Source organism: Lutjanus erythropterus, chromosome 22, assembly GCF_056507025.1.
Source record: "Lutjanus erythropterus isolate fLutEry1 chromosome 22, fLutEry1.hap2, whole genome shotgun sequence".
Classification (NCBI taxonomy): Eukaryota; Metazoa; Chordata; class Actinopteri; order Lutjaniformes; family Lutjanidae; genus Lutjanus; species Lutjanus erythropterus.
Window position 1 is genome coordinate 16,832,763 of NC_139338.1, and position 23,972 is coordinate 16,856,734.

The 23,972-nt window shown below is 39.8% G+C and overlaps 1 protein-coding gene across 9 annotated transcripts in view; it reads right to left on the reverse strand.

Moving 5' to 3' along the window:
* Positions 1-23,972, reverse strand: part of LOC146306804 (ELKS/Rab6-interacting/CAST family member 1-like) — a 158,535-nt gene that overhangs the window by 111,681 nt on the left and 22,882 nt on the right. For all 9 annotated transcript variants that reach the window (XR_014768957.1, XR_014768956.1, XR_014768958.1 and 6 more), the window contains exons 5-8: positions 6,894-7,147; positions 6,640-6,811; positions 2,479-2,553; positions 596-751 (exon numbers count right to left, since the gene is read on the reverse strand). Coding sequence is in view for 6 of the 9 variants with exons in the window: in XM_084710657.1 (XP_084566783.1) it covers positions 596-751; positions 2,479-2,553; positions 6,640-6,811; positions 6,894-7,147 (657 nt within the window). In the remaining 3 variants the exon portion in view is untranslated. The remainder of the gene's footprint in view (positions 1-595; positions 752-2,478; positions 2,554-6,639; positions 6,812-6,893; positions 7,148-23,972) is intronic.

The following is a 23,972-nucleotide window of genomic DNA, read 5'->3' on the forward strand; positions in this document are numbered from 1 at the left end:
TTTTAAATTCATTTTAAAAACTCAACAACAATGTCTCTTTTCAGAAATTATGACTTGGTTACTCAAGATAAAATGAACTGTGAACTGTCCCTTTAATTAAGGGTTATACTGTACAAATTATTTTTATGTTATTTATGCGTCTTGACTTGCAGTACTTGTTTTCATCTTTATTTGTATTTTCTCATAATGTGTTTATTTTTATGCACAATCAAGGTAAATTCTACCTTTCTATGTGAAACAAACAAACCTGAGGTCTGATTCTGAATGCATGCCAACAATGATGAAATGAAATAAAGAAAATGTACTGTAAAAAATACGTATAAATTGCTTCCTTTTATACTAGAGATACAAAAACAAATATATTTCAAATAAAACAAGCAAAGGAAGCAAACAGAGAAAAACAAATCTACTGAATTTATGACAGAGGAACTGCTTTGTTTTTATGAGTGTAGCTCCCACACTAACTCTTGTTCTTGACACTTAAGTTGTATCCGTCAAGAGGAGAGAAGTCGAGTTATTTTCCGGCAAAATCCTACAATCCCTCCAAACAAAAAGGTGAGACAAGCAGATGTGTGTGTGTGTATGAATGTGTCACCTTATTCTTCATGAACTTGGAGTGGGATCTGTAGACCTCCATCTGTTTGATCTCTTCCTCCCTCTCCTCGCTGCTCAGAGCCCCGTTGGACTTGAGCATGTTCACCTCCTCCTCCAGCTCCCTCATGCCGCGCTCCAGCGAGCTGATCTTCGCATCCTGGCAGGACATCAACATGCTCAGGTTAGGAGAGGAGAGGCCAGGTGTGATTTACTGTACCTGGGCCATGAATATTATCAAAAGAATGAAATATATTCCTTTGATATTTCTGACACATGAGCAGAGCTGGAAACTCAATCAAAGAAAGTCCATATGAAAGGTAACATCAGATAGACTGGATCATACTGTATGATGGCAGGAAAGGCCAATACTGAGTTACTGAGAGAATTTACAGCCTTGATCTTCAGTACAAACAACATACAATCTGACAGTGAACAATAACTGTACTCATGTGAACATGTCTGCATTATCTAGTCCTTCAACAACATTTAGGAAGCTGCCAGGAACACCTGTTACCAGCTGATACAGTATCTGTGGCCAACTGCAGAAGCATCTCCACCAGAGGGAGCAATTTGAGTTATACTGGGAGCTTTGATAATTGCTTTGGTATCAGGGGAAAACTCCTATTCTGCTCTTTTAAGTTTAGCATATTATTACATGTTAAATATTAAAGTGTTGCAGATAAAAATGATGCTTAATGAAACACTAAAATAGTTGTGGATTTGTGTTTAAATTTCCAAAAAGCATGTTTGAAACTGCACATTAAAGGTAGTTCATCTAAACAGTGCATATGTACATGCATATGCAACAGTAAATAAGCGTGATAGGACCACACATGCTTTTAGTAAAGGAAAAAACAAGATTTTATGATAGAAAATGAACACAGCTATTTAATAACAAAGGCACTTTTACAAGAAGCAGGCTTGCTATCATTTTCACCTTTGGGTGCTCAATATTTATATTTAATTTGACATGCTGCATTGAACGGAGCAACATGGAGAAAAAGAAGACCCACTGATATGAATATGTGTCACAACATCTGATTACATGTCTAAAATATATGTGTGTGTATACATCTGTCATGTTGATTAACTCATGTTTGAAACTAAAAATTTAAATTTTCTGTTTAAAATCATCCTGCAAAGATTCTGTGACTGCTTCAAAGTGTTAAAGGGTAACTTTAGTATTTTCAACCTGGACTTGCATCTTCCAGTGTTTTGTGTCTACGTGACCAACGGGGACAACAGTTTTCTTAAAAATAGTTCAGAGTGGAGCGAAAGTGCTGCAGCTGGCAGAAGCAAAACAGAGCTGCACGTAATCCCATCAGGCAACTGCACACAAGTACATCCACTAAAAGAGCTTGTTTTTGCCACTGACAGGCTCCGATTGTTTGCCAAATGTCTGACAACACTACGGAAAGAATCACTGCAGAGACAAACCTTTTCGAAAGAATAAGATATGTTTTGTTTGAGCAGAAAGTATTTATTGGTGTATCGCACTGTTCAAAACAACCAAACTCCGCTGACAAAAACAGTAATTCTGCTTCTCTATCCTACCACTGTGTTGCACAGTTAGTAAGTCTGTGTTATTGTGTGACTTTTGGTGTTTTAAAACGCTACAAACTGATCGAGGAAGCAACAAAGAGAACAGAGTAATATAGCATCTGTTTCTGGTAAATAACAAGGATCTTACTCTTTAAAAAAAGGTCTATCTCTGCAAGGATCTTTTCCATCATACTGTCAGACACATGATAATAATCTGAGCCTGTCAGTGGCAAAAACAAGCACTTTTAGTGGACTTACTTTGATGGCACAGTTGCTCAGATTATACAATAAAATGATTTTGATACAAAGCACAGACACATGAAACAATTAACACATGCTTACCTTCATTTCAATGACTGTCTGCAAGGCCTTGGTCTTGGTTGACTCTGGAGCTGCTTCATATCTCCTGTGCAGCTCCTGAGGGACACAAACACCATGATGGTCAGCAGACGACAGAGAGGGGGACCCAGAGGGCTGGAGCGAGGGGTGGATGGAGGGAGGGGAAGGTCGTGAGGCAGGACAGGGGGAAACGGCAACCGGAAAGGGATGGAGGGAGGGCTGAATGGAGGGCGTAGGCCTTGGAGCGGGGACGGGGAAGGACGGAGAGCGCTGGAGGGACGGATGGACGGAGGAGGCAACGATGTAAGAGGGATAGTGGGGAGGACAGGAAGAGGGGAGGATGATGGGATGGATGGGGTGGCGATGGGAAGGAGGGGAAGGTAAAGGGATGGAGGGAGAGGCACACAGTGGGTGACGATGGCGTGAGGGGGAGAAATGAGGAGAAGATGGCTGGTAGGGGGGAGACACATGGAAAGGAGGTGGAATAGGAATAGAGGGAGAAACAGGAAAAGACGGAGAAATGGGGATAGAGGGGGAGGCGGGATGGAGCTGTTTCCCTCTCATAGAGCCGCTGGCTTTAAGCCTTCTTGGGTCGATCCGTCCATCCCACATCCTTGAAGTTGTGAGGAATGCCTGGAACTAACTGACCTGACACCGTTTCAGCCTCAAATGTGAATGAATGATCAAATCTGACAGCTAGGAATTATGTTAATTCAATGAATTAGCTTCCCGCTTTGAAGCCTTTAGGTTCAAATGAAACGGTGGTCTAGAATATAAAAAAAAATGTCCAAATTAAAACAAATAATTCAGTTGAAATGTAGAAGATCATGAGAATCTAACTACAGAAAGCCTATTTCAGTCTCCTACAGCAGCATCTTCTCACAAAATAATGACTAAGATACATAACTAATAAAAATCCTGCAGGAACTTTTCCTAAAACTCACAAAATTCTCAAAAAAAACTCTAAAATGAACTTAATTAACCACCCTAATTTGAGCTACACAGCGCAATCCTATCTGTCTGGCTGATGTTACCACATCACAAGTCAGTAGTCAAATGAAGGGGGGAGTGAAAGAAGGGGGAGTGTAGATGTACAGGCACAAAAAGAGACAGAAAGGACAGGGAGAAAGACTACGAGCGAGAGGGAGGGAATGAAAGCAGAGGGGAGGAACATAGCCATGCATGCATCACTGCTTTTCTTTGGAGGAAACACACTTAGAGGCTAACAAAGACGGCTAATGCACGAGCCGGGAAGCTCAAATACACATATAAGTGAAAGGGATAGCATGGTGCCATGGCTTAAGGCGCAAGAGTGAATACTATGAATGCACACCACCATAAACACCACAAATACACACTCACTCAAAAAGACTTCTTCTGTGGTAATCATTTCCTGAGGAGTGTTACAGGTCAAATTATAACAGAAGCTGCCAATTCAAAAGTATGGAAACAAAGACAAGCCATAATTGGATTTTGTGTTTTATATTGTATATGTAATTATAAAATGTAATATATCAAATATCGTGATATGACAATAAAAAATGTCTCAGAAATACACTGGACTGTGACTATATCTACATGATTGTTACATGATTAATTATTTTATTATTTTCATTTAGTTTAATAAAAGCTAAATGCTACTGACTGCTGCACTGTTCTTGTTTTGTAGCATCTGAGCAATTTAAGCATTCATTGTTTTATTTCATTACAGAAAAAAAGAAATAAGGAAAAGAGTTTTTAGTATGGTATTATTTTACTTTCAGTTACTAGTATCACAGTTACATCCCTAGTACTGAATAAAGACTGAATAGCCGAGCTAGAGCTACTTTTTTAGTCTTTGTATTTTTACTCTTGTTTCAAATGGGTTTTAAGTAAATGGTATTTAAATTTCACTGAGTTTTCAGTGATTATAGCCAAGTAATTGAATGTCGAAATTAGGAATTCAGTAGCTTAGATTCAGATTCAGATTCAGGAGTCCCACTTTTTATTCCTGCACTTCATCTCCTCTCGGAAGAATTCTGAAAAACACTGCTCATTTTTTATCTGTAAGAAGCTGCAAGGACTGATTTGTTAATTAATGAAATGAACAATGTCCAAAAAAGACGTGTCAGCAGTGCATCAGGAAGTCTGCAAAACAAATAGACACACAATAGACACTTGTGGCAAAATTATTTACTACTGTAAAATTTCACTTTAACCTCTACTGAAATTCTCTTCTAGATATTGTGTGATCTCATTCCGGTTTTCCTGAGGTGTCTTCTGCTTTGCAATTAACAATGTCTGTTGTCACATAGTGTCCAAAAAAAAACAGAAACTCTGTACAGCAAACTGATGCAATGTGAAGCAATACAGGCCATTAAACCCTTTCTGTAAAAAAAAAGAAAATCATTTTGCCTCCTGACTCTGTTTCTCAGTCATTTTCTGCCTGTGATACATTTAATGATGCATCACTTGCTCTTGTTTGTGTGTTTATTTCTCCCTCGCAGCTGTGGCCCAGGGTGCATCCGGAGCTGGTCATGAAAACAGGATGGACTGAGATCAGTTGTTTTTATATTTTTCGGCGTAACTGACACAGTTGACAACCTGGTGGCTCTTGACGAGAAAGGTGACGGTTTAAAGGGACAGTTCGTCCGAAAATAATGTATTTTTCAAAATGTAATGTATTTTTCCTCTTAGCTGTAGAGCTATTTATCCATCTAGACTGTTGTGGTGTGAGTGCCTCGTTTTGGAGATAAGACAAGTAGAGACGTCCAATATTATTGACCTGATAATGGCCTATAATGGTATCGTTGAAGATGTTATCCAATATTTTTTAACAGAACATAATGTAGATTGTTTTCATTTCTGTATTTTTCTTTTTTTTTTATCTTTTTAGTTTTATAAGCTGCATTTTATGATTTTAACTTAAGTTGTAGTATTTGTAGTTTTTTTTGTACTTATTTTTATTTATATTTATTAAAAAATACCAGTGAAAGTTCACTGTTTCATTGCCCTGATGTCATTTTGGATGTTACATATACAAATAAAGAATATTGGCCAATATATCCATATGGAATTTTTTTACTCGCTAACATTGGATTCAGAATCTGCCCCTACAATCCAGTAGAGGTCGGCGCCCTACTACAGGTAAGAGGAAAACTCTGTATTTTTGAGACTTTTTTTAAACTGTAAGTTAAATATGAATATTATTATCAAACATATACTGTATTTGTCCTTTAATGTCAAAAGGTAAAAACACCATCTCAAGAAATTAACTCTATTCGGGGCAGCCCTGTAGCTCAGTTGGTAGAGTATCTGCCCCCTGTACACTGGTTCAATTCCCGCCTGTGGCCCTTTGCCTCATGTCACCCCCCTCTCTCCACCCTGTTTCCTGTCTGCTCTTCAGCTGTCCTATATAATAAAGGCAAAAAAGCCCAAAACATAACTTAAAAAGAAATTAACTCTATTCGTTGACTATAATATCTGTTTCATGTATTTGTGTGTTTTTTAGTGAGACGTGAGCAGATGCAGACTGTAAAAACAAATTTCCCTCCTGGGACAATACAGGCTATCTATCAATCATTGATTAATAAATATATTTAAGGCGAGGAATATGTTATTTAGAACTGTGTGTGTCGAAAATGAACTTTAAAGTTTGTCAGCAATAAAAATGTGTGAGTTATTGCTTCTGAAAATAAATGTGTCCATGGAGTACGTATTGAAAACCATCAAAATTATTATGTAGACTGAAATACACATTTTGTCACTGAAGTCTTGTTGTTCATTAATAACATCTCACCACTAGAGGGAGCTGTTGTATGAAACAACAAACACTTTGATGAATGGAGAGTTAAAACAGCTGAGTAAGACATTAGAAAACAGAGCAGAGGAAACTAGACAAAATAGGATAAAGTGTGTCTTCCTGTGTATTTGTGTGTGTGTGTGTGTGTGTGTGTGTGTGTGTGTGTGTGTGTGTGTGTGTGTGTGTGTGTATTGATGTTTCTGTGTTGCATTAAAACTGAATTATAAGCCAAGAGTGGAAGCGGCCAAGGGCCGTGCCTGAATGTGACACGGTTTGATTTGCACACACTCACATCTGGCTGTAGACAAAGACACACACCCACACACATGGGAATGGTTCATTGCACTTTGTTTCTTCTTCTGCAGAAACACACACTCACACACCTCTCTGAGTTGTAGCATCTCCTTGTCTTTTTGCTCCAGTAGACCCTCCAGTTGGTGGATGGTCATCTCAGCATCAGCCAGTCGCCTTGTTCGTTCATGGTCCTCTTCGGTTGCCCGTGACGACAGGCCTTTACTCTGCAGCATTTCCAGTAGCTTCTTTATGGATTCATCCCTGTTCGAGAAGAATAGATTTAACAAGGAGCCCCTGAAATCATGCAACCTAGTAAATTTCACACTTCTGTTTTTATCTTTACCTGGCAGTTAACGTGTGTTTCTGTGTGTCTATCCTCAGCTCCATTTCTTCCACAGTCTTCCTCAAGAGGAACAGCTCTTTCACCTGTCGCTCGTACTCTCCATGCAGACGCAGGAAGTTCTCCTCCGTCATTTCCTGAGGGGGGATGGACTGTCCGAGGAGAGCGGACTCCGAGAAGTCAGACTGGAAGAGCTGGTTGAGATCTCGCTGGATTCTGAGCTCATCTTGTAAAGCCTGGATGGTGCACTGGTAATGCTGCGGGGACAGAAAGAAGCTCAGTTAAGAGTTAAAATGTACGAGATTAACTGAAGCTGGTCTGAAGCTGAAGTTAGATTTTTACTGATCTATTGCACAACAGGACTATAAAACATTTGCAGAGGTTGTTAATCAGTAGTATCGACTTAACCTTTATTGTACCTGAAGTTGAGATTTTTCCCTTTCCAAACTTAAGGGCTCTATGAAGGTTAGGTTACAGACCAGGCAATGCAAGAAACTGCCCAACAACCCAGACACCTGGCCCCTCAAGGCTCTCAGTCCAGTGTGTCAACTGGTTTGTAGTAATTTGATATGTTCTCTGGCCATGTTCGACTGGGAGAACAGTCCATAGTGGACCCAGAGCACGCTGGAGGGATTACAGTGTATCTCCCGGGTGACCTGGGAGCTCTTTGGCAAAACGGACACTTGGTCTGCTGTATCCACAGCAAACCTGATAAGGATTAGCAACTTGGAAAGGAATGAATGAATGCAAGGTTCGACATTAACCATGGCCCAGTGGCCCGTGACCACAAAAGGTTATTGTGTGGTCATCAAATATTCCAGGTAAATGGCAAACTGTTGCCACCAAGTTTTACACCCACACTGCAAACCTTTCTCCAGCACATTAGAGTTCCACAAATTCCCGGATTCCTTCACACCTTTTAGTTCCACAAGAATAGCAAACAGTACTTGTTAACAGCTAGCTACTGATATGTTGGGGATACAGAAGTATGGGTTTACTAAGCCTTCTCAAACTGCTAACATGATCCTAAAAGAAGGACCCGAAATGCAAAAGGCAGACTATGAAAATACAAAATAGCAATGAAACTTTAGTAGTGAATGGAAGCAGGAGTTTAAGTGACTAGACATATCCAGGGACATAATGTACAATGTACAGTTCAGCTCAATGGCAATTAAATCAGTCAATCAGAAGTGTTCTTCAGACATGTTGGAAATACGCTGCATTGTTTATGCAAAGGCTGGCTCCTGCTGAGAGTGCTTTAAGAGGAGGAAGACTCATCTGCAACGGTGACTGTTTTTAGTTGATATCAATACAAACTAACAGTGATGGAGGCAGAGAAGGGTGATAGAAATGTAGTGCGGCTCCGGTCTGCCTGCCCAGCAGGAGAGACATGTTGTGTTGTAATTTTACACCTGAACAGACTCTTATACTTTCTGTGTCTGGAATGTTTTCACATCACAGATGACGAAGCAATGCATTAAAACATGAGGTAAAAAAAAAAATAGACTTGTGTAGGCTGATACAGATTGGCAGATAGTCTGCATGAAAAAAATGATCAATGAAAGCGTGGGAAGCAATATACAGGCAAGCAGAGGAGAGCACCAAGCCCACTCGCTCACCCCGAGTCCTCCACAATGACCTGTCCTATTCACACATGTGGCTCACCCTCGCTTTGGAGTAGAGAGCTGGCAGGGTTAAGCTGGTGCAACTGATGCACACATTTGTGCTCACAAACGCAGCTCTTTGCAGTGCATCTGTGAAAGAAAGAGGCTTTGGAGATTTTAGGCTGGGCCTGGAATTGTTAAAGTAGGGATGAACTGATCTGAAACACCGGATATGGATCCATATTCTTTTTTTTTTAGCGCCACAGTAAACTGTGACCTCATTTTACTTTACATAAAAATTATTTCAATGTAATCCACACAGTGAAATATACAGATTTTAAAACTGGGAAAAAGTGAGCACTAGTGATGGATCAGTATTTGGTATTGGGAAATAAAATGTTGATGCATCCCAAATGGATATCGCTGCGGATCTGTAAAGCCAAAAGAGGCAAAGCGTGATGTTGAGCTGTACAAAAAAACACCACTTGACTACTTTGGTTTGTTTATAATCACTTAGTTTGATTAATTTGCACTTGGATCAATTCACAATGTACATAAACCCTGGTCTTAAAGCAATGTGTGTGAGTGTAAGCAGCTGAGACAGCATGTATATGTCACATTGACTGAGTGTGTTATAAAAGTGTGTTGGCAGGTTAGTATCACTGCCATCACAGCTGAGGACAACATGACATGACTACCCCTGAGTCAGACTAAAGAGTTTAAACCGTGTGTATGTGTGCTGTCACAAACTGTGTGTGCGCGTGTGTTGTCACTGTGATGTCCCCAGGCTTCTTTAAAATGCGTCACACATAACCTGAACAGAACAACAGCCAGGTCATCGCCACATGAGTCACGGAGTATTTCCAGAGAAAAAATAATAATAATACAGGTAGCAAAGTGCTGAGAGGGAAAGTGCATGAATGAGAGCAGAGGTAACAGGAGATTACAAAAAAAGGAGAAAAGACAAAGAAAGGAAAGAGGTTAAAAAAGGCAAAGATTGCTATCGCTCCCTTGCAGCTATCGTTAATCAACACTGACGAGGGAAAGAAGGAGATTAAAGGAAACAGAAAGAGACAGATGAGCAGGGAGGCAAAGAAAAACAACTCTTAGATATTAAAGAAGAGAAAAGAGCAGAGAAACAGAGGAAGCTGCATAGAGGGAACACAAATACAGTGTAGGCTCACACAAACAGACACACTAAAAGAACAGGATGACAGTTAATTAGATAATATCAAAGCAACTGTCTTTTATGATAGCTCTGCTTTATGTTGCATGACAGCCAGGGCAGCGCATCTCCTGCTTTGTCTCGTCCACTTCTGTTCATCTTTCTGTATTTCTCATGAGACGGATTTTGCAATAAAATGAAATTGACAAACATTTTTATATATATATATATATATATATTTACTCCCTTTCTCTACTTACTGTATCTCTGCGTGGGTTTGTGTGGGTGAGTGGGTCGGTCTGCTGACTCATACACAAAAACACACACATACGTGATGACGGCCAACTCTGACATTTATAGGACTTCCCTAAAGAAGAAGAAGCATCCTTTTCCTCTCCTTGAATATTCCCTCTCTGGTTTAATCCCTTTGTCTCCACGCCAACTATGATTCCTCGCCGAGACATGCAAACACTGACCCACCCAAACCACGAAAATATGCAAGTGTTTGCACTAAAATCTCTATTGTTTTGAATAGTGCACGAATACAAAGCTGATTTCATAGTTGATCAACAGAGGATTAACTGAAAACTATTTTAATTCACTTCCTGATTATTTCTTTTAACCACTTTATGAAGCAAACAATACAAAAAAGTATTGGTTCTGCTTTCCTAAATGTACTAATCTGCAGCTTTCATTTTTTCCATCTCACTGTAAACTTAATCCTTGTGGGTTTTTTGACTGGTGTAGAGACAAAATAAATAATTGAAAGACACCCACTCTAGTAACTTGCAATGTGTCATATTGTGCCTTCATTTTCTGAGACATTTTCATTTAATAACTAGAAATTACCAGAGGATCTAAAGTGTGCAGCAACTAACAAGCTTAAAATCCTGTTATTCCTGCTGCCTTCTAGTGTGTCACTCTTTAACACTGTTTGTAAGACTTTACAATAACCATCACTGATAAATGATAAACTGTTAGTTAATTAAACTTTAGTTAGAACTTATTTCACTAATAATAAACAATTAAATAATAATAAATAATGTTTACTAATTATCAGTATCACTATAACTGACACTGTTTGTTTGTTGTGTGCAACAATAAAATAGTTTACTAATGTAATCAGAATGTAATTATTATTATCTCTTATCAGCTGCAAGACAAAATACAATTTCTATTTTATATTACACAAACTAATAATAAAACACCATAAACTATAGCATTAGTAATAATTTGAAATCATTTTTTATTATAATATCATTGTTTAACAGTAAAATAATTATTAACTAAGTTTAATTATCTTTTTTTTTTTTTTTAATAAAATGTCACATTTTGTTTTTATCGCTTTAGTGTCTTTTCATATATCAGGATTGCCTCTAAATTTCCAGGTTAAAACTTTCTTTTATTTAATTGTTTCCAATTCCATGTGAAGTTGAAATGTCTGTAAAACACTTAAACTTTAACTGCCTCGTGTGTAAGTTGTGCTGTATGAAAAAGTTTGTCTTTGCCTTTTGCCAAAGAAATTCATCAATTAATACAAAACAGTCAGTGAATTAAATGATAATGGAATTAATCATTGGTTGCAGCCATAGTTGCGAAAATGAACAATATGTGCACAGAAGGATAGACAAAGAGAAACATAATGCACATCCATACTTATTATAGAAATACATTTGTGTAGGATAAAATATATTTCATGTGCTATTTCATTAAAAGAACGTACATTCATGCCTGCAGCCATCATTATATTGTAATCAGTCAGGAAAACACACACATACACACACAGTCATATCATGCATCCAAAAGTATGTCAGAGTTGCAGACACACACACACACACACACACACACACACACACACACACACACACACACACACACAAAGCCTCAGTAGTCATGCTCACAGAAACACGAATCAGGGTGTATCTGCATGAAGTCAAGCAAATACAGTAAAAACATACACACACAACTTCAAAAGGTTACATACAAAGACTTCAAATCACACACACACAAGGGGCTTGTGCCAGTAACTCCCCCTCCACCCCCCCCAACAACACACACACACACACACACACACACACACACACACACACACACACACACACACACACACAGCTGGAATGTAGAGCAGAGAAATGCCAGACCACGAGAGCGAGGGAAGGAAAAGAGGGAGTGAAATATAAAAGGAAGCGAGCAGAAAGAAACACAAACAGTGAGGGAGATAAGGAGAAGGCGGTGAAAGAAGCTGAAGAAAACAGTGAGTTAATTGTGTCCAGAAGAAATACTGCAGAAGGAGGGACGAAAAGACGAGGAGACAGAGAGAGGGTCTAAACACAAGTCGTGTTTTTCTTCTCAGTTTCTGCTGAGTCGTTTCTGGCTCCTTCACCTCTGACCCCGTCAAACACTTCCGGACACATGGGACCGAAAGGGTCGGCCACCACCTCTAAACAGAGACAGAAACGCAAATACACGTGCAGCCAGAAACATGACACATGTACCAGACACATTCACATGTTTGTATGACGCACAAACACAAAATACACTAAATTAAGGTAATTATTAATTCCAATTTCAAACTGAAAACTGCTCATCAGTATGTTTACAATGCAGTTTTCAGTTTATGTTCACATTCAAATGATAAACTAGCAAGAGAGGAAGACAAATCTAAACTGTGTGCTAATGTGACAAACACACAAACAAGAAGACAAATCAAGATGATAAATCTTTCCTTCAGATGTCTCAGGGAGGGACGCATAAATTCATCAAGCTGATGTAAACAAGTGCAAGATGGAAAATGATCTCGATCCCAGGGATGTTCAACTAATCAACACTTGTGAGTCTGACTGAACAGTCCTCATATTTTATTAGTAGGGACATTTAGAAATCTTGTTGCCATCACTTAAGTAAATAGGTTACTTGAAAATCAGAGTTTATCCCTTAACAAAAGGCCAAAGAGATAGTTTAAGCACATCCACAGGTAGACATCAGTTTTATGCTTCTGCACAAAAAATGACTTGTAAGCAGACTGCAAACATTTTGTTCTCTTTATCATCCGTCATTTGCAAATTACAACGTTAGCAGCCACTCTGGTTGTGAAATCAATAAATGCAAATACAAGATGTGACAAGTTCCTCACAACAAGCTGCTAACAAGAGCCTTCATCAGCATCCATCTGTATTTTTCTCAGTTCGGCCGATGTAAGAAACAAACCCAAGGATCCATATGATCACAATCAGCTGTACTGCATTCTCTTTTCCGCCCACTTGAACGTTTAAGCAACACACTCTCTGTTTCTTTTCTGTCTTCTGTTTCTTCATGACCACGAAGCTGGTGGAAGAACCTGATATGAAGTTCAGAGAGTCTGACAGAGAAGCTGCAACCACCACTGGCCTGTGCTCAATCCTTTACTGCAGTGGTTCCCAATTGGTCGTTCCTAGCAACCCCTTACAGACTGGTTGGGAATCACTGAATTACAGCACTGCTTTAAGCAAAGTTTCATGGTTTAATTTAGACCCAGTTTAAGTAGCATGGAGGCAAGAGTTGGGGACTAACAACTAACATGTTACGTAATTAATTTACAAAATAAATGTAATTGCACTCTGTTACGGTGACTGAGAAATAATATGTAATTAAATTACATTTACTAATTAAAATTATTAAAATTCACTCTGTTGCTTTTTAAATTTTCACTGTGCATGAATGCCTTCTTTTGGCGTACGGCATTAAGCCATTGGGACAAATTTGGTATGGCTTAGAAGTAACTGTCCCTGTTTTGCTCAAATGAAAAATTGAGCATTGTGTTCTCTTGTTTGAATCTGCACCACCTCTTGTCTGCCGGGTGAATCAATCTATACTGCCACGCCTGCGACCAGCCGACCACATCATGGCAGCTGGCCATTAGGGATGTGCACAATTGCTCGACTATACCATTAAACATTGCCACCCTCACTAAGTCAGCAGCAGAAATACTAGTCTGTTAAACCAATAATTTATTCATGAACAATGTTAGTTAACTGTCGCCCCAAAGCTCTATGCAGCGGCCTACCACTAGCTGGTGCTGCAGCTCCGACAGACGGCAGGCTCTGACATTACTGTACAGTGTAAAGTTTGTTTACTAGCACTGAAAATGCAGTCAACATCTAAATGCTTGATGCATGCATGTAATGCATACATTACATAAAATAAAGTACCTCTCACCCTACCATGTCATTTGTATGTTTGTGTCCACTCATAATTTTGCTCCATATTTCACTTGGCGACTGCTCGGTTACATTATTTTGATGACGCAATTAAAATAGTTACATTACTTATTATATCTTTAACATGGTATCAACTAATCTATAATCAATTACATTGCAAAAGGCAGCCCAACACTGATCATGACTTTTCTATATCAGAAAAGAAACGTCTATAGAAAAACAAATTAATGATCTTTGTTGTTCAGTGAGCAGTCTATATTATTACAAACCATATTTAGAGGAAGAAGAGAAGAGAAGAGAAGAGAAGAGAAGAGAAGAGAAGAGAAGAGAAGAGAAGAGAAGAGAAGAGAAGAGGCGAAAATCCGTTTGTGAATATGGTGACAATTTTTCCATCCGCTCGTCGTCATGCCTCCCCTCAGGCCGCTGCTCATCTGTCGTTTAATATTAACCATCTCTCTTATTACTCCTCCATCTCATCCCTCGCTTATTCTGCACTCGCCGGGTGAGTCACGCTTCCCCCTTCACAAACAGTCACACACTGTGACAAAAACACATATACACACACACTTGGATGGACAAACACGCACACACACACACATCGAGGCAAGTGCAGGATAATGCCCACACACAGACATGATGTTAGAGGCAGTGGTCATGCTGTTTGTGTGTGTCCGTGCGTGTGTGTGCGTGTGTAATGACCGTGAGCAGTTTGAAAGCATCGCCCACTCAGGCATCAGACAACAAGCAGATTAACACACTCTCTCTTCTTTCTCTGAGGATAAAGGTGGAGGATGAAGCACATAGTGAAGAGGAGGAAAGAGTGGAAGAAACAAGTAAATCCCTCATTTTCCAAAAGAATGAGAGCAAGCTGATGGAAGAAAATAGCTTCAGATTGTGTGTATATATGCAGAAAAGCAAAACACAAGAATAAGTAAGGATGAAGAGAGAGGAAGAAATGAGGGAAAGAATGAATAAAATAACAGCCAAGAGGGGAGAGAGAAAGAGGAGAGAAGGCCAAAGTGAAATGTTGACCCTAATCAGTCACTTTGTGATGCAGCATCAGGGTCAGTGGTGAGTTTAAAGAGCGAGAGCAGAGGAGAGAAGAGAAGAAGCACTTCAGCTGTCACATTTATTTAACAGAAACACACGACAGTTAGACAGACAGACAGACAGACAGACAGACAGACAGACAGACAGACAGACTGGTATATAGATAGATTTTAGAGAGCTGGGAAAAAGCAGCAGCAGAAGAAAAAGGGGCGTGACTGTACTCTTAGAAATAAGGGCTCTAAAAGGGTTCTTCCAGAGGGGCAGAGGTTCTACCTCAGAACCATTTGCTTCTGAAGAAGCCTTTTTTTCAAGAAAATGTTCATCAAGGGTTCCAATGAAAACCCTTTTCATCCAAAGTACCCTTTGGGGGAGAAAGAGAGTTTTTCAAGGAGAAAAACCCGTTCGTCAAGGGTTCTTTATATTGTAATATAAAAAGTTCCCCACAGAACCCTTGGGAATGTTTTAGATAAAATCCTTTATTTAATACATTTAAAGAGTTATTGGTAGAACCCCCTGGGATGGTTCTAGATAAAACCACTGGAATTTAAAGGATTCCTGGTAGAATCCCCCTGGGTGGGTGCTGGATAAAACCCCTGGAATATAAACTGGTTCTCAGCAAAAACCCCCTGGATCAGTGCTAGATAAAACCCTTAAAATTTAAAGGGTTCTCAGTAGAACCCCTGGGTGGGTTATAGATGAAATCCTTGGAATAGAAAAAAGGATTTAGGTAGAAACCCTTGGGTGGGTTCTTGTTAGCACCCTTAGAAGGTGGAAAGGTGCTGGACAGAACCCCCAGAGAGGGTTCTGGGTGATACCATTACATCATAAAAAGGTTGTAGAATCTCTCATAGGGGTTTTTTTAATGAAACCTGTCACAGATGGTTCTAGGTATAATGTTTTATGGTGGGTGTATTGAGGACTCTCCAAGTGGAGACTTTATAAAAGGTTCTACCAGGAACCAAAAAGGCTTCTCCTATGTGGACAAGCTGAAGAACCCTTTATGGTTCTAGTGGGCAGCTTTCTTTCAGAGTGTGCGCTGTAATTCTGTTCATTCCTCACCAACTCTTCCCAAACCCACTCCTTATAAGGGAAGACATGGCTACCACAGGCCTCCACACACACACACACACACACACACACATGCAGAGAGAGGGAGAAAGTGGAGAAAGTGAGAGAAAAACCTCACAAAATCACAGCCTTGTAGGAAAAGAGGGGAAACCGAGCCTCTCTTTCCTTTCATCAAATCTCTCCGTTTCGTTCCACTGTAAAATGAACACTGAGTAAAAGAAAAGCAGAAGGAAAAAAGTGCTACACCCCCCCAAATTTAAGTTAAAGTTTTATAAGACTCCTGAGCGTACAAAGCACCTCCTCTTTCTCTCCCTCTTTATCCTCGATTTCTCAGTTAAAGGAATAGTTTGGATTATTTAAAGTGGGGCTGCATGAGGTACTTATCCATAGTCAGTGTGTTGCCTCCAGTAGATGGCAGAGAGGAGCACCAGTGTAGAAGCTAAACAATATAGACGGGGCCAGCAGTATCGGTGTACACTATACTAATATTTTCACCACTTAACCTTGCCCTCAGACATCCTTCTACAGCTGGAAACCATCATCATATAAGCCAAAAAATGCTCTCTCATGCTCAACCAGACTCAATTGCAAAAATGATCATTTTACCTGTTTGTTTGTTTGTTGGGAATCGAGAGCTAGTTCCAGTTGAGCTGCTGAACTGTCCAATCCATCGATATTGTACGCCGAGCTTATCAATTCCTTTTATTGATGCTGGCAAGTTTTTCTGACAGTTTGAAGTTCAAAACAATGACATCAAACTCATGCATCTATGCTTGGAAACTTCCAAACAAAGAGTCACTGCAGAGAGGAAGAAACTGGAAGGGAACCAATTGGAATTGGACTTATAAGAAGAAACAATATTGGCATTAGTATAAATAAAAACTTATTAGTTCCCATCCCCAGTTATTGTGTAAATTCAGTGAATCCGAACTGTCTGTTTAAAACATCAATGTCACACAATAAAACAGCGGTAGACCAGCAACTTCTTTTCTTTAAAATGACCAATTTCACCCATGAAGTTTAGTTTGTTTGGAAAGAATAATATTTGTCTTATTAATGGAGGTCCTCCAATGGAAAAAAGCTGTATGCCAGAAAAGTATAGCAGTGAAAATATTCCAAATGTAGCGTACACTTAAACCGATACTGTTTTTTTTTAGCTGCACCGTTTTCAATTGGCTAATATATCTTTTGCTGCTGATCCTTCCCACAGCAATATCCTGCTTAGCTTCCATGCTGGTACACCCCTCTGCTCCTTAAAACTGGGGGCGTGTCAACCGCAATCTACTGCAGGTAATACACTGACTATGGATAAGTACCTCATGCAACCCCACTTCACTATCCCTTTAAATTCCCTACATGAATCTTGCTCTTTCTAATCCATTCAGCACCACTCCTCTTCCTCCCTCCCTCAGTCCATCTGCCTCTTTCTCCCCCGCCATCATCCCCTGCATTTACCTTACACTCCCTCTTCCTCTCCACCCCCCCTCTCTTTCTCTTCCTCACCTATCTCTTCATCCTGACTAAATAAACACACAGGTTTGAGGACCATCTGTTACTGATAAGCAGTCATGCGTGAAAAGCACACTCACAAAACACACCCAACACGTAAACACACACACACACGTATATGAATGCAGAGATAATAGTCGCGATAAATAAATAAATTTTGGAGGTTTTTATTCTTTAGTGAGGACACCTGACGTCCCAAAAGGTGGGGGCAGTAAGTGTCATACACATGAACGTGGACACACGCACATGTACAGCACACACACACACACACACTGACACACAAGAGAGGGATAATGAGTCATGGGTTGATGGGCAGAGGATGGAAAGAGGTGCACACTGCAGGCAACAGAAGGAGGAAGACAGGGGAGGCAGAGACGGAGAGATGATTGTTTTGTCAGTGTGTTTTAAAGAACATTGTATCATGTATCAAAGACAGGCTGAAAAAAATGACTTCTTAGTATTTTGCTGAGTGTGCATACTGTCTTCTCCCAGACTGTCCTGCACCATATTTACACAGTCAAGCACATTCACACTCAGATGTGCTCAGTCCAGCTTTTGTCCCTCCAACACCGACCGTAGAAGAGCCAGGATTTAAAGAAAAACACACAGGAAGGATGAGACTCTGCTGACTCAAATCAGCTGAGTTTCATTAGAGAAAGGATTCAAATATTACATCTGTGTCTTTGTCCAGTGGACACAAAATCATCCTTCAAATTTTGGGAAACTGAACAAGGGGCTGACTCTTAAAAAAACAAAATCTGTGGACTTCCTAACTTATAGGAGATTGAAAACTTTTTATTTATGCAGTTATTTTTTATCTGTACAGGGGACACAAGAAGACCCCGTTTGTCCTTTGCCCTTCTATAGCTTCTGTTCTTTACTTCTATAGATTCTTACGATTGTTTTATATACACCAACTATTATTTATTTTTTACTTTTTGTATTTATTTGTACTTATTTCTTTCCTTGTGCTGCTGCACCAACAATATTTCCCCACTCGAGATCAATAAAGGTTTATCTTACCATTATCTTTTCTTTTCTTTACTTTTCTTTTCTTCTCTTTTCTGACTTATCCAGATAATTGCTGAGAACTGGGAACACAGCATTGCAAAAAAAGAAGAAAGGCAAGGGAAGAAATACAAACACGATCATAGAGATGAGTTAAACTCTTAGATAGGTTAAAATTGTTTGACATATAAAAGAAAGGACATCTATCTGCTATCTGGGTGGGATTTATGACCTATACTGCAGGAAGCCACTAGGGGTCAATCAAGATGTTTTGGCTTCAGGTTTAGGGAGTTGTTAGGTTGTCCATCTTTTTATATGTCAATGATACAAATCAGAATTTAGATACTTCCTGGTTCAAGCTAGCTTATGTGCACACACAGTTGTACAATGAGGGGCTACCACCAACATTTCAGGTGGGCTCAGTTATGGTGTCATCTCTTAAAAAAAAGGTTTAGATAGAAATGTTGCTGTGTTTCCAGATGTCAGCGATTACTTGTGGAAGTGAAGCAACATAAGATAATGGTTGCAACTAGAAAATAAGCCCCAAAATGGAATAAACTGCCTTAATATTCCCCTACAGATCCTCCAGGCAGGTCATCGCACTTTGGCCATTTGGTCACCATCCCAAAAATCTCAAGTGGGGATCTTTGCATGTCCAACAGACGTAGATCATTTTGGTAAACAGTCCTGTCTTCTCACGAGATGTTGGGGTAAGCTGACAGGTAGGTCAACCTCACAAACTTGTTTGTCTAATGACCAGTTATCAGCTGATTGATTTAATCAAAGAACAGAGCGGCGGGGATTGCAGAGTTGTAGATCTGCAGCTGAGAAGCGTGACTCCTGAGGAATGCACAAAATGTTTGCAGGATCCTTGCAAGAGTGTGTGTGCGTGTGTGTGCAGTCAGCTTTTTCTCTTTGACTCACTTTCCATAAATCCTTCCCCTCCCCTTCCTCTGCCTCATCTGTAACTCCCTTTCAAGAGGTTTACATCCAAGTTTCTCTTTTTAACAAGAAGACCCAGCAGTCATTTCACCAAAAAAAAAAAAAAAATACTATTCAATTCAGATTATATGTTAATCTCCGAATTTCATCAAATCCTCTGTGAATCTGTGCTGCTCACCTGCTCTGGTTAAGACTCAGATAAATTCCCAACAGAAAAGGAAACAAGCATTATTACCAATTTCCCTTTTTCCATTCTCTCAGTCTTTCTTCATCTCTAATTCCTCTACTCAAGTCAATCTATCACTTCTATCTTTCCATCCAGCCTCCTTTTCCTCACCCATTTCTCTCCCGTTACATCATCATCCATCAGTCTTTCCTTCTCTCCACATTGCATCTGCTGTTTTCAGCTCAATTCATCCATGGCATCCATTTATCTCTCCTCCTTTCCTCCCTCCTCCTGGCACTTGTGCCCAGCGCCCCAGTTTGATCTATCCTTCTCATCCACTTTCCTAATTTCCTCCTTCTTCCTGTCTACGTTTTACACATCTTTACATCTCAATCCATCTCGGTGATCCATTCCTCTCCCTCCACCCCCGCTCTCTCTGTCTTTTTCTCTCAGGTCTACGTTGGTGCACGGATTGCCAGGCAAAGCATTTTTTGCAGCCAACTGGCACGGAAACTCTCGCTGGCAACATTTTTTTTCTGTACAGTAAATGGAAATCTCACACAGGAAACACTTGGCACCGTCCGTTTCTATTGGATTTGAACTAATCTGAACCCATGAGGACAAGCTCAGTGCCAGCTTGGAGTAATGGAATCAGAAATGCAAGATGCTCAGTTCAAATCCAGGTGTAATAACATTAACTGCTGAGTAGTGATTGTAATTCTTTATACAAAAACTGATCCAAGTTGCATTTACAGTATATTACAGTAAAATGTATATTGTGTGTTTTAGCACTACCATTGGTTTTTAATTGTTATCTACTCTAATTATTATCTGTCTATAGGGGCAGCATGTCATCAACAACTGCTAGGCTAAAAACAAGGGATATCAAATCTGTTGGTAGTCACATCATGGCCTCCATTGTGGCTCAAAAACATCCATGGAAAAGTTTTGTTTCATCATAAAACTGAGCATCTGCAGATTAATTCTATACCTACTGTATTAAAATGAACTAAAGTCAGGCACAATACAAGATGAATAAATCTAAAATTAAGGTAGGCACTTTGGTTGTGATTATTTAACTGGTTTCAGATGGTTTGGGCATCAGACTTCAGGTGGCACCTTCGCTTTACACATTAACCTGGAGGCCTGATTTACTGCCATGTTCATAGAGTGGAAAATACACTCAAGTGCCAGTCCATGTCTCCTTCTCTCTGATCTCTCTGACTTTGTTGCTCTGAGCAAAAGAAAAAAAAAGGCGAAGGGATGAGAGGATAAAGAAGAAGATGAGGGGCGAGATAACCACTCCTTCTCCATCTCATCTCTCTCTCTCTTTGTCATCCTGCCCTCAACCTGAAGGCAAAGTCCCGCCCAGGTGTAACGGGCACCGTGTTCACCTGCCTGTTTGAATTAACCTCCTCACACACACATACACACTGAATAAGAGCTGACGAACCGACAGAACTTTTGCCCACTGGCTTCAGTAGTTGGTAGGTTTGCCACTTTAATTCTGCCACAAACACAACAGGAACTCCATACTAAAGATAGACAAGTATGTGTAGATCGTTTTCACAATTTAATCGTTCTGAATCGAAGTTTTCGTTATCCAGTAATTACCAAGAAAATCGGTTGATGTCCAACACATTAAAACCTCTGCAGTCATAATGTCCAGTGAACAGAGATGCTATCAATGTGATGATGGCACTCTGTGGTTATGGAGGATTGAATTTCCCAACGGCCTGCAAAGGCCTCATTAGGGATTTCAGTGAAATCTATCCTGAATGGACCAAACTGGTGAAAATGTTTTACAGCACAAAGTGACACATCACCAACAATGTCACTGAATTTAGTGAAATTTGATCATTTTTTATGTATAAAATGTCACTCTGATGCCCTCTGGCTGCTCTGGCTGCTCTGCCTGGACTCTGTGGTTTCACAGGTTTCCCGATGACAGAAAGCTTTACTTGTTGCTAAAATAACAGCTGCTAACTGCTCTCAGCTAGTTAGCCCAGCTAGTTACTAGAGTTGGATGGTATAAATGGTATAGAAAGTACAGCGGAATGAATTTGCCCCTACAGTATTTAGAGCCCTCATTTTGCTAAGATAAAAAAAAACAGCTGTGGATCCAAGGGTGGTAATTCTTGATATACTTGAGAAAAGGTTTTTCTATTCATCTCTTCTTTCTATTTAGCTTTCTTATTACATTATATGCTCTTAAAATATCTCTATAATGTATGTGAAATATGCGTAATACAGTTAAGAGTACAGTAATGGCAGCCATGCAGATATCATCCCTTTTTTTTCCCGTTTCAGAAGCATTTATTTTAAAATATTAAGAAAAACGAATTTATCATGAGAGATTGTTGCTATCTGTGTTTCAAGTCATGTCATGATATAAATTTTAGGCCGTACCACCCAGCACTAGTGTCGACACTGGGAACACAGGAGGTTTGGCCTGCTGGGATGAGGAGGTTTTTAGGCTCTGGGTGAGGGAGAGCCAGTGCAGAATGCTGACGAAGAGCGGTGCAGGTGTCATACCAGAACCAGAGCCGGGCGGGCCGGCAAAGGAAAAGGGTGTCAAATCACTAAAAAAGTCAATTCTTGCAAATGTTCCTTCAAACCTAATAAAATAATGGATAATACTCAATTGGAATTTCTCCACTGAAATCTTACAGGACATGTGGACCAGCAGAAACGCAGGTCTGTACAACCTGCTAAGAAAGTGAAAACAATCACATTGAGATTCTTGCCAAAGCAGAAATGTTTTCTCCCTCTCTAGCAGACACACACACACACACACACACACACCTATATTCTCAACCAGCACCCTGAGCATTAGGTTAAATAATTGAGGAGAATGAAAACAGTGCAGCAGTCAAAGTACAACAGCCACCGACTGCTGCACTTTCTCCAACACACACAAACACAACTTGTGACATCATACCACTGCCAAGCGTCTTCCATTTCCATACAACACGCACAAATTGTTGCAAGCAAATACAAACATGCACACTTGATAAAAATAGAAATCGTACATACTGTACTCCTGCACAGAAACATACATGTCAGTCTCCATGTGCACATACTGTATATACACACACATTAACACAAATACACAATTATAAATATGCAGTCAACTGTGCAATTTGCACCTCCACACATACACACACACATTTGTGTTTACAAAAAGCTCAATTGTCCTGACACATACACGAAAGCCTGCACCAACAAACACACAAGGACACAGATTCCCTCCTGGTACAGAACTCTATCTGTGTCTTTTTCTCTCTCTCACAAACAAACACAGCTGGCAACCGCAACTGAAAAACACATATGTGCAATTGAAATGAAGAATCGGTCACGCACATGCAAAAATACAGTATATGCACAAACACATGCTCACGTACAGTCTCAAATACATCTGAAAAATGCATGAGACAATACCTAGCCACCATACAATCATCCTCTTTTTCAAGCATATACACTGTCTCTGTCTGTCTCACTCACACACACATACACACACACCGGTGCTGACGTCACATGGCTCGCCTGGAGTACAGTAGATGATAGATTGGATCTAGCAGCCTCAGAATCAGACAGACAGTGTGGTTATTGTTCCGCTGGTACGATTCAGCGCTGGGACAAACCACATAGAACAGAGAGCATAAAGCACACACTGTTCAAAAACTCCATGGAAAGGCTCAACAATAAATATTTCCCACTTGCCTGGGGCAAGTAAAATGCCATGTCAGGCTAGCAAATCTAGCAATTCGGGCAAGCGTTAAAACACAATCAGACACATCGTTTTGTCGGGCTTTAAACCTGGCACACATGGTTAATGAGTCCATCTCTGGGAAGAAGGAGAAAGGACTGTCATTTCCATTTTCCATTTTCAATGTGCAACTATGAAAAACTGTGTGCCAGACAGTGATGATATGGAGATCATGCTTCTTTAAAAACTTAATTTTATGAGTTTATTGAACTCTGTACAGTACATTCATGCAAATCATCATTTCAAGTTAAAAAACTCTGAGTCTGGTAGTAGAAAGTTTAACTTGAGTAAATAAAACTTAAAGAAAAGATAAGTTGCCATTTTTTACTTTGTGTAACTAAGCATATGACACATTATTATGATCATTTGATTTATATTTCAGACACAAAAAATTAGCAAAGTATCCTTTTGGCATTGAACTCTTCTTGTGTATGTGGATTTCTTTTCTGGCAGAGGATGGCAACAGAATGGAAACAGTGATGCAGAGTTGAACCCTGGATGTCATGGCTACAATCATGAGTGCTAACTGCTGTTTGCCTTCTGCTTGGGTGTGCATATTTATCAAATGCAAACCCATCACTGTTAGGAGTACAGAGGGTGAAAGA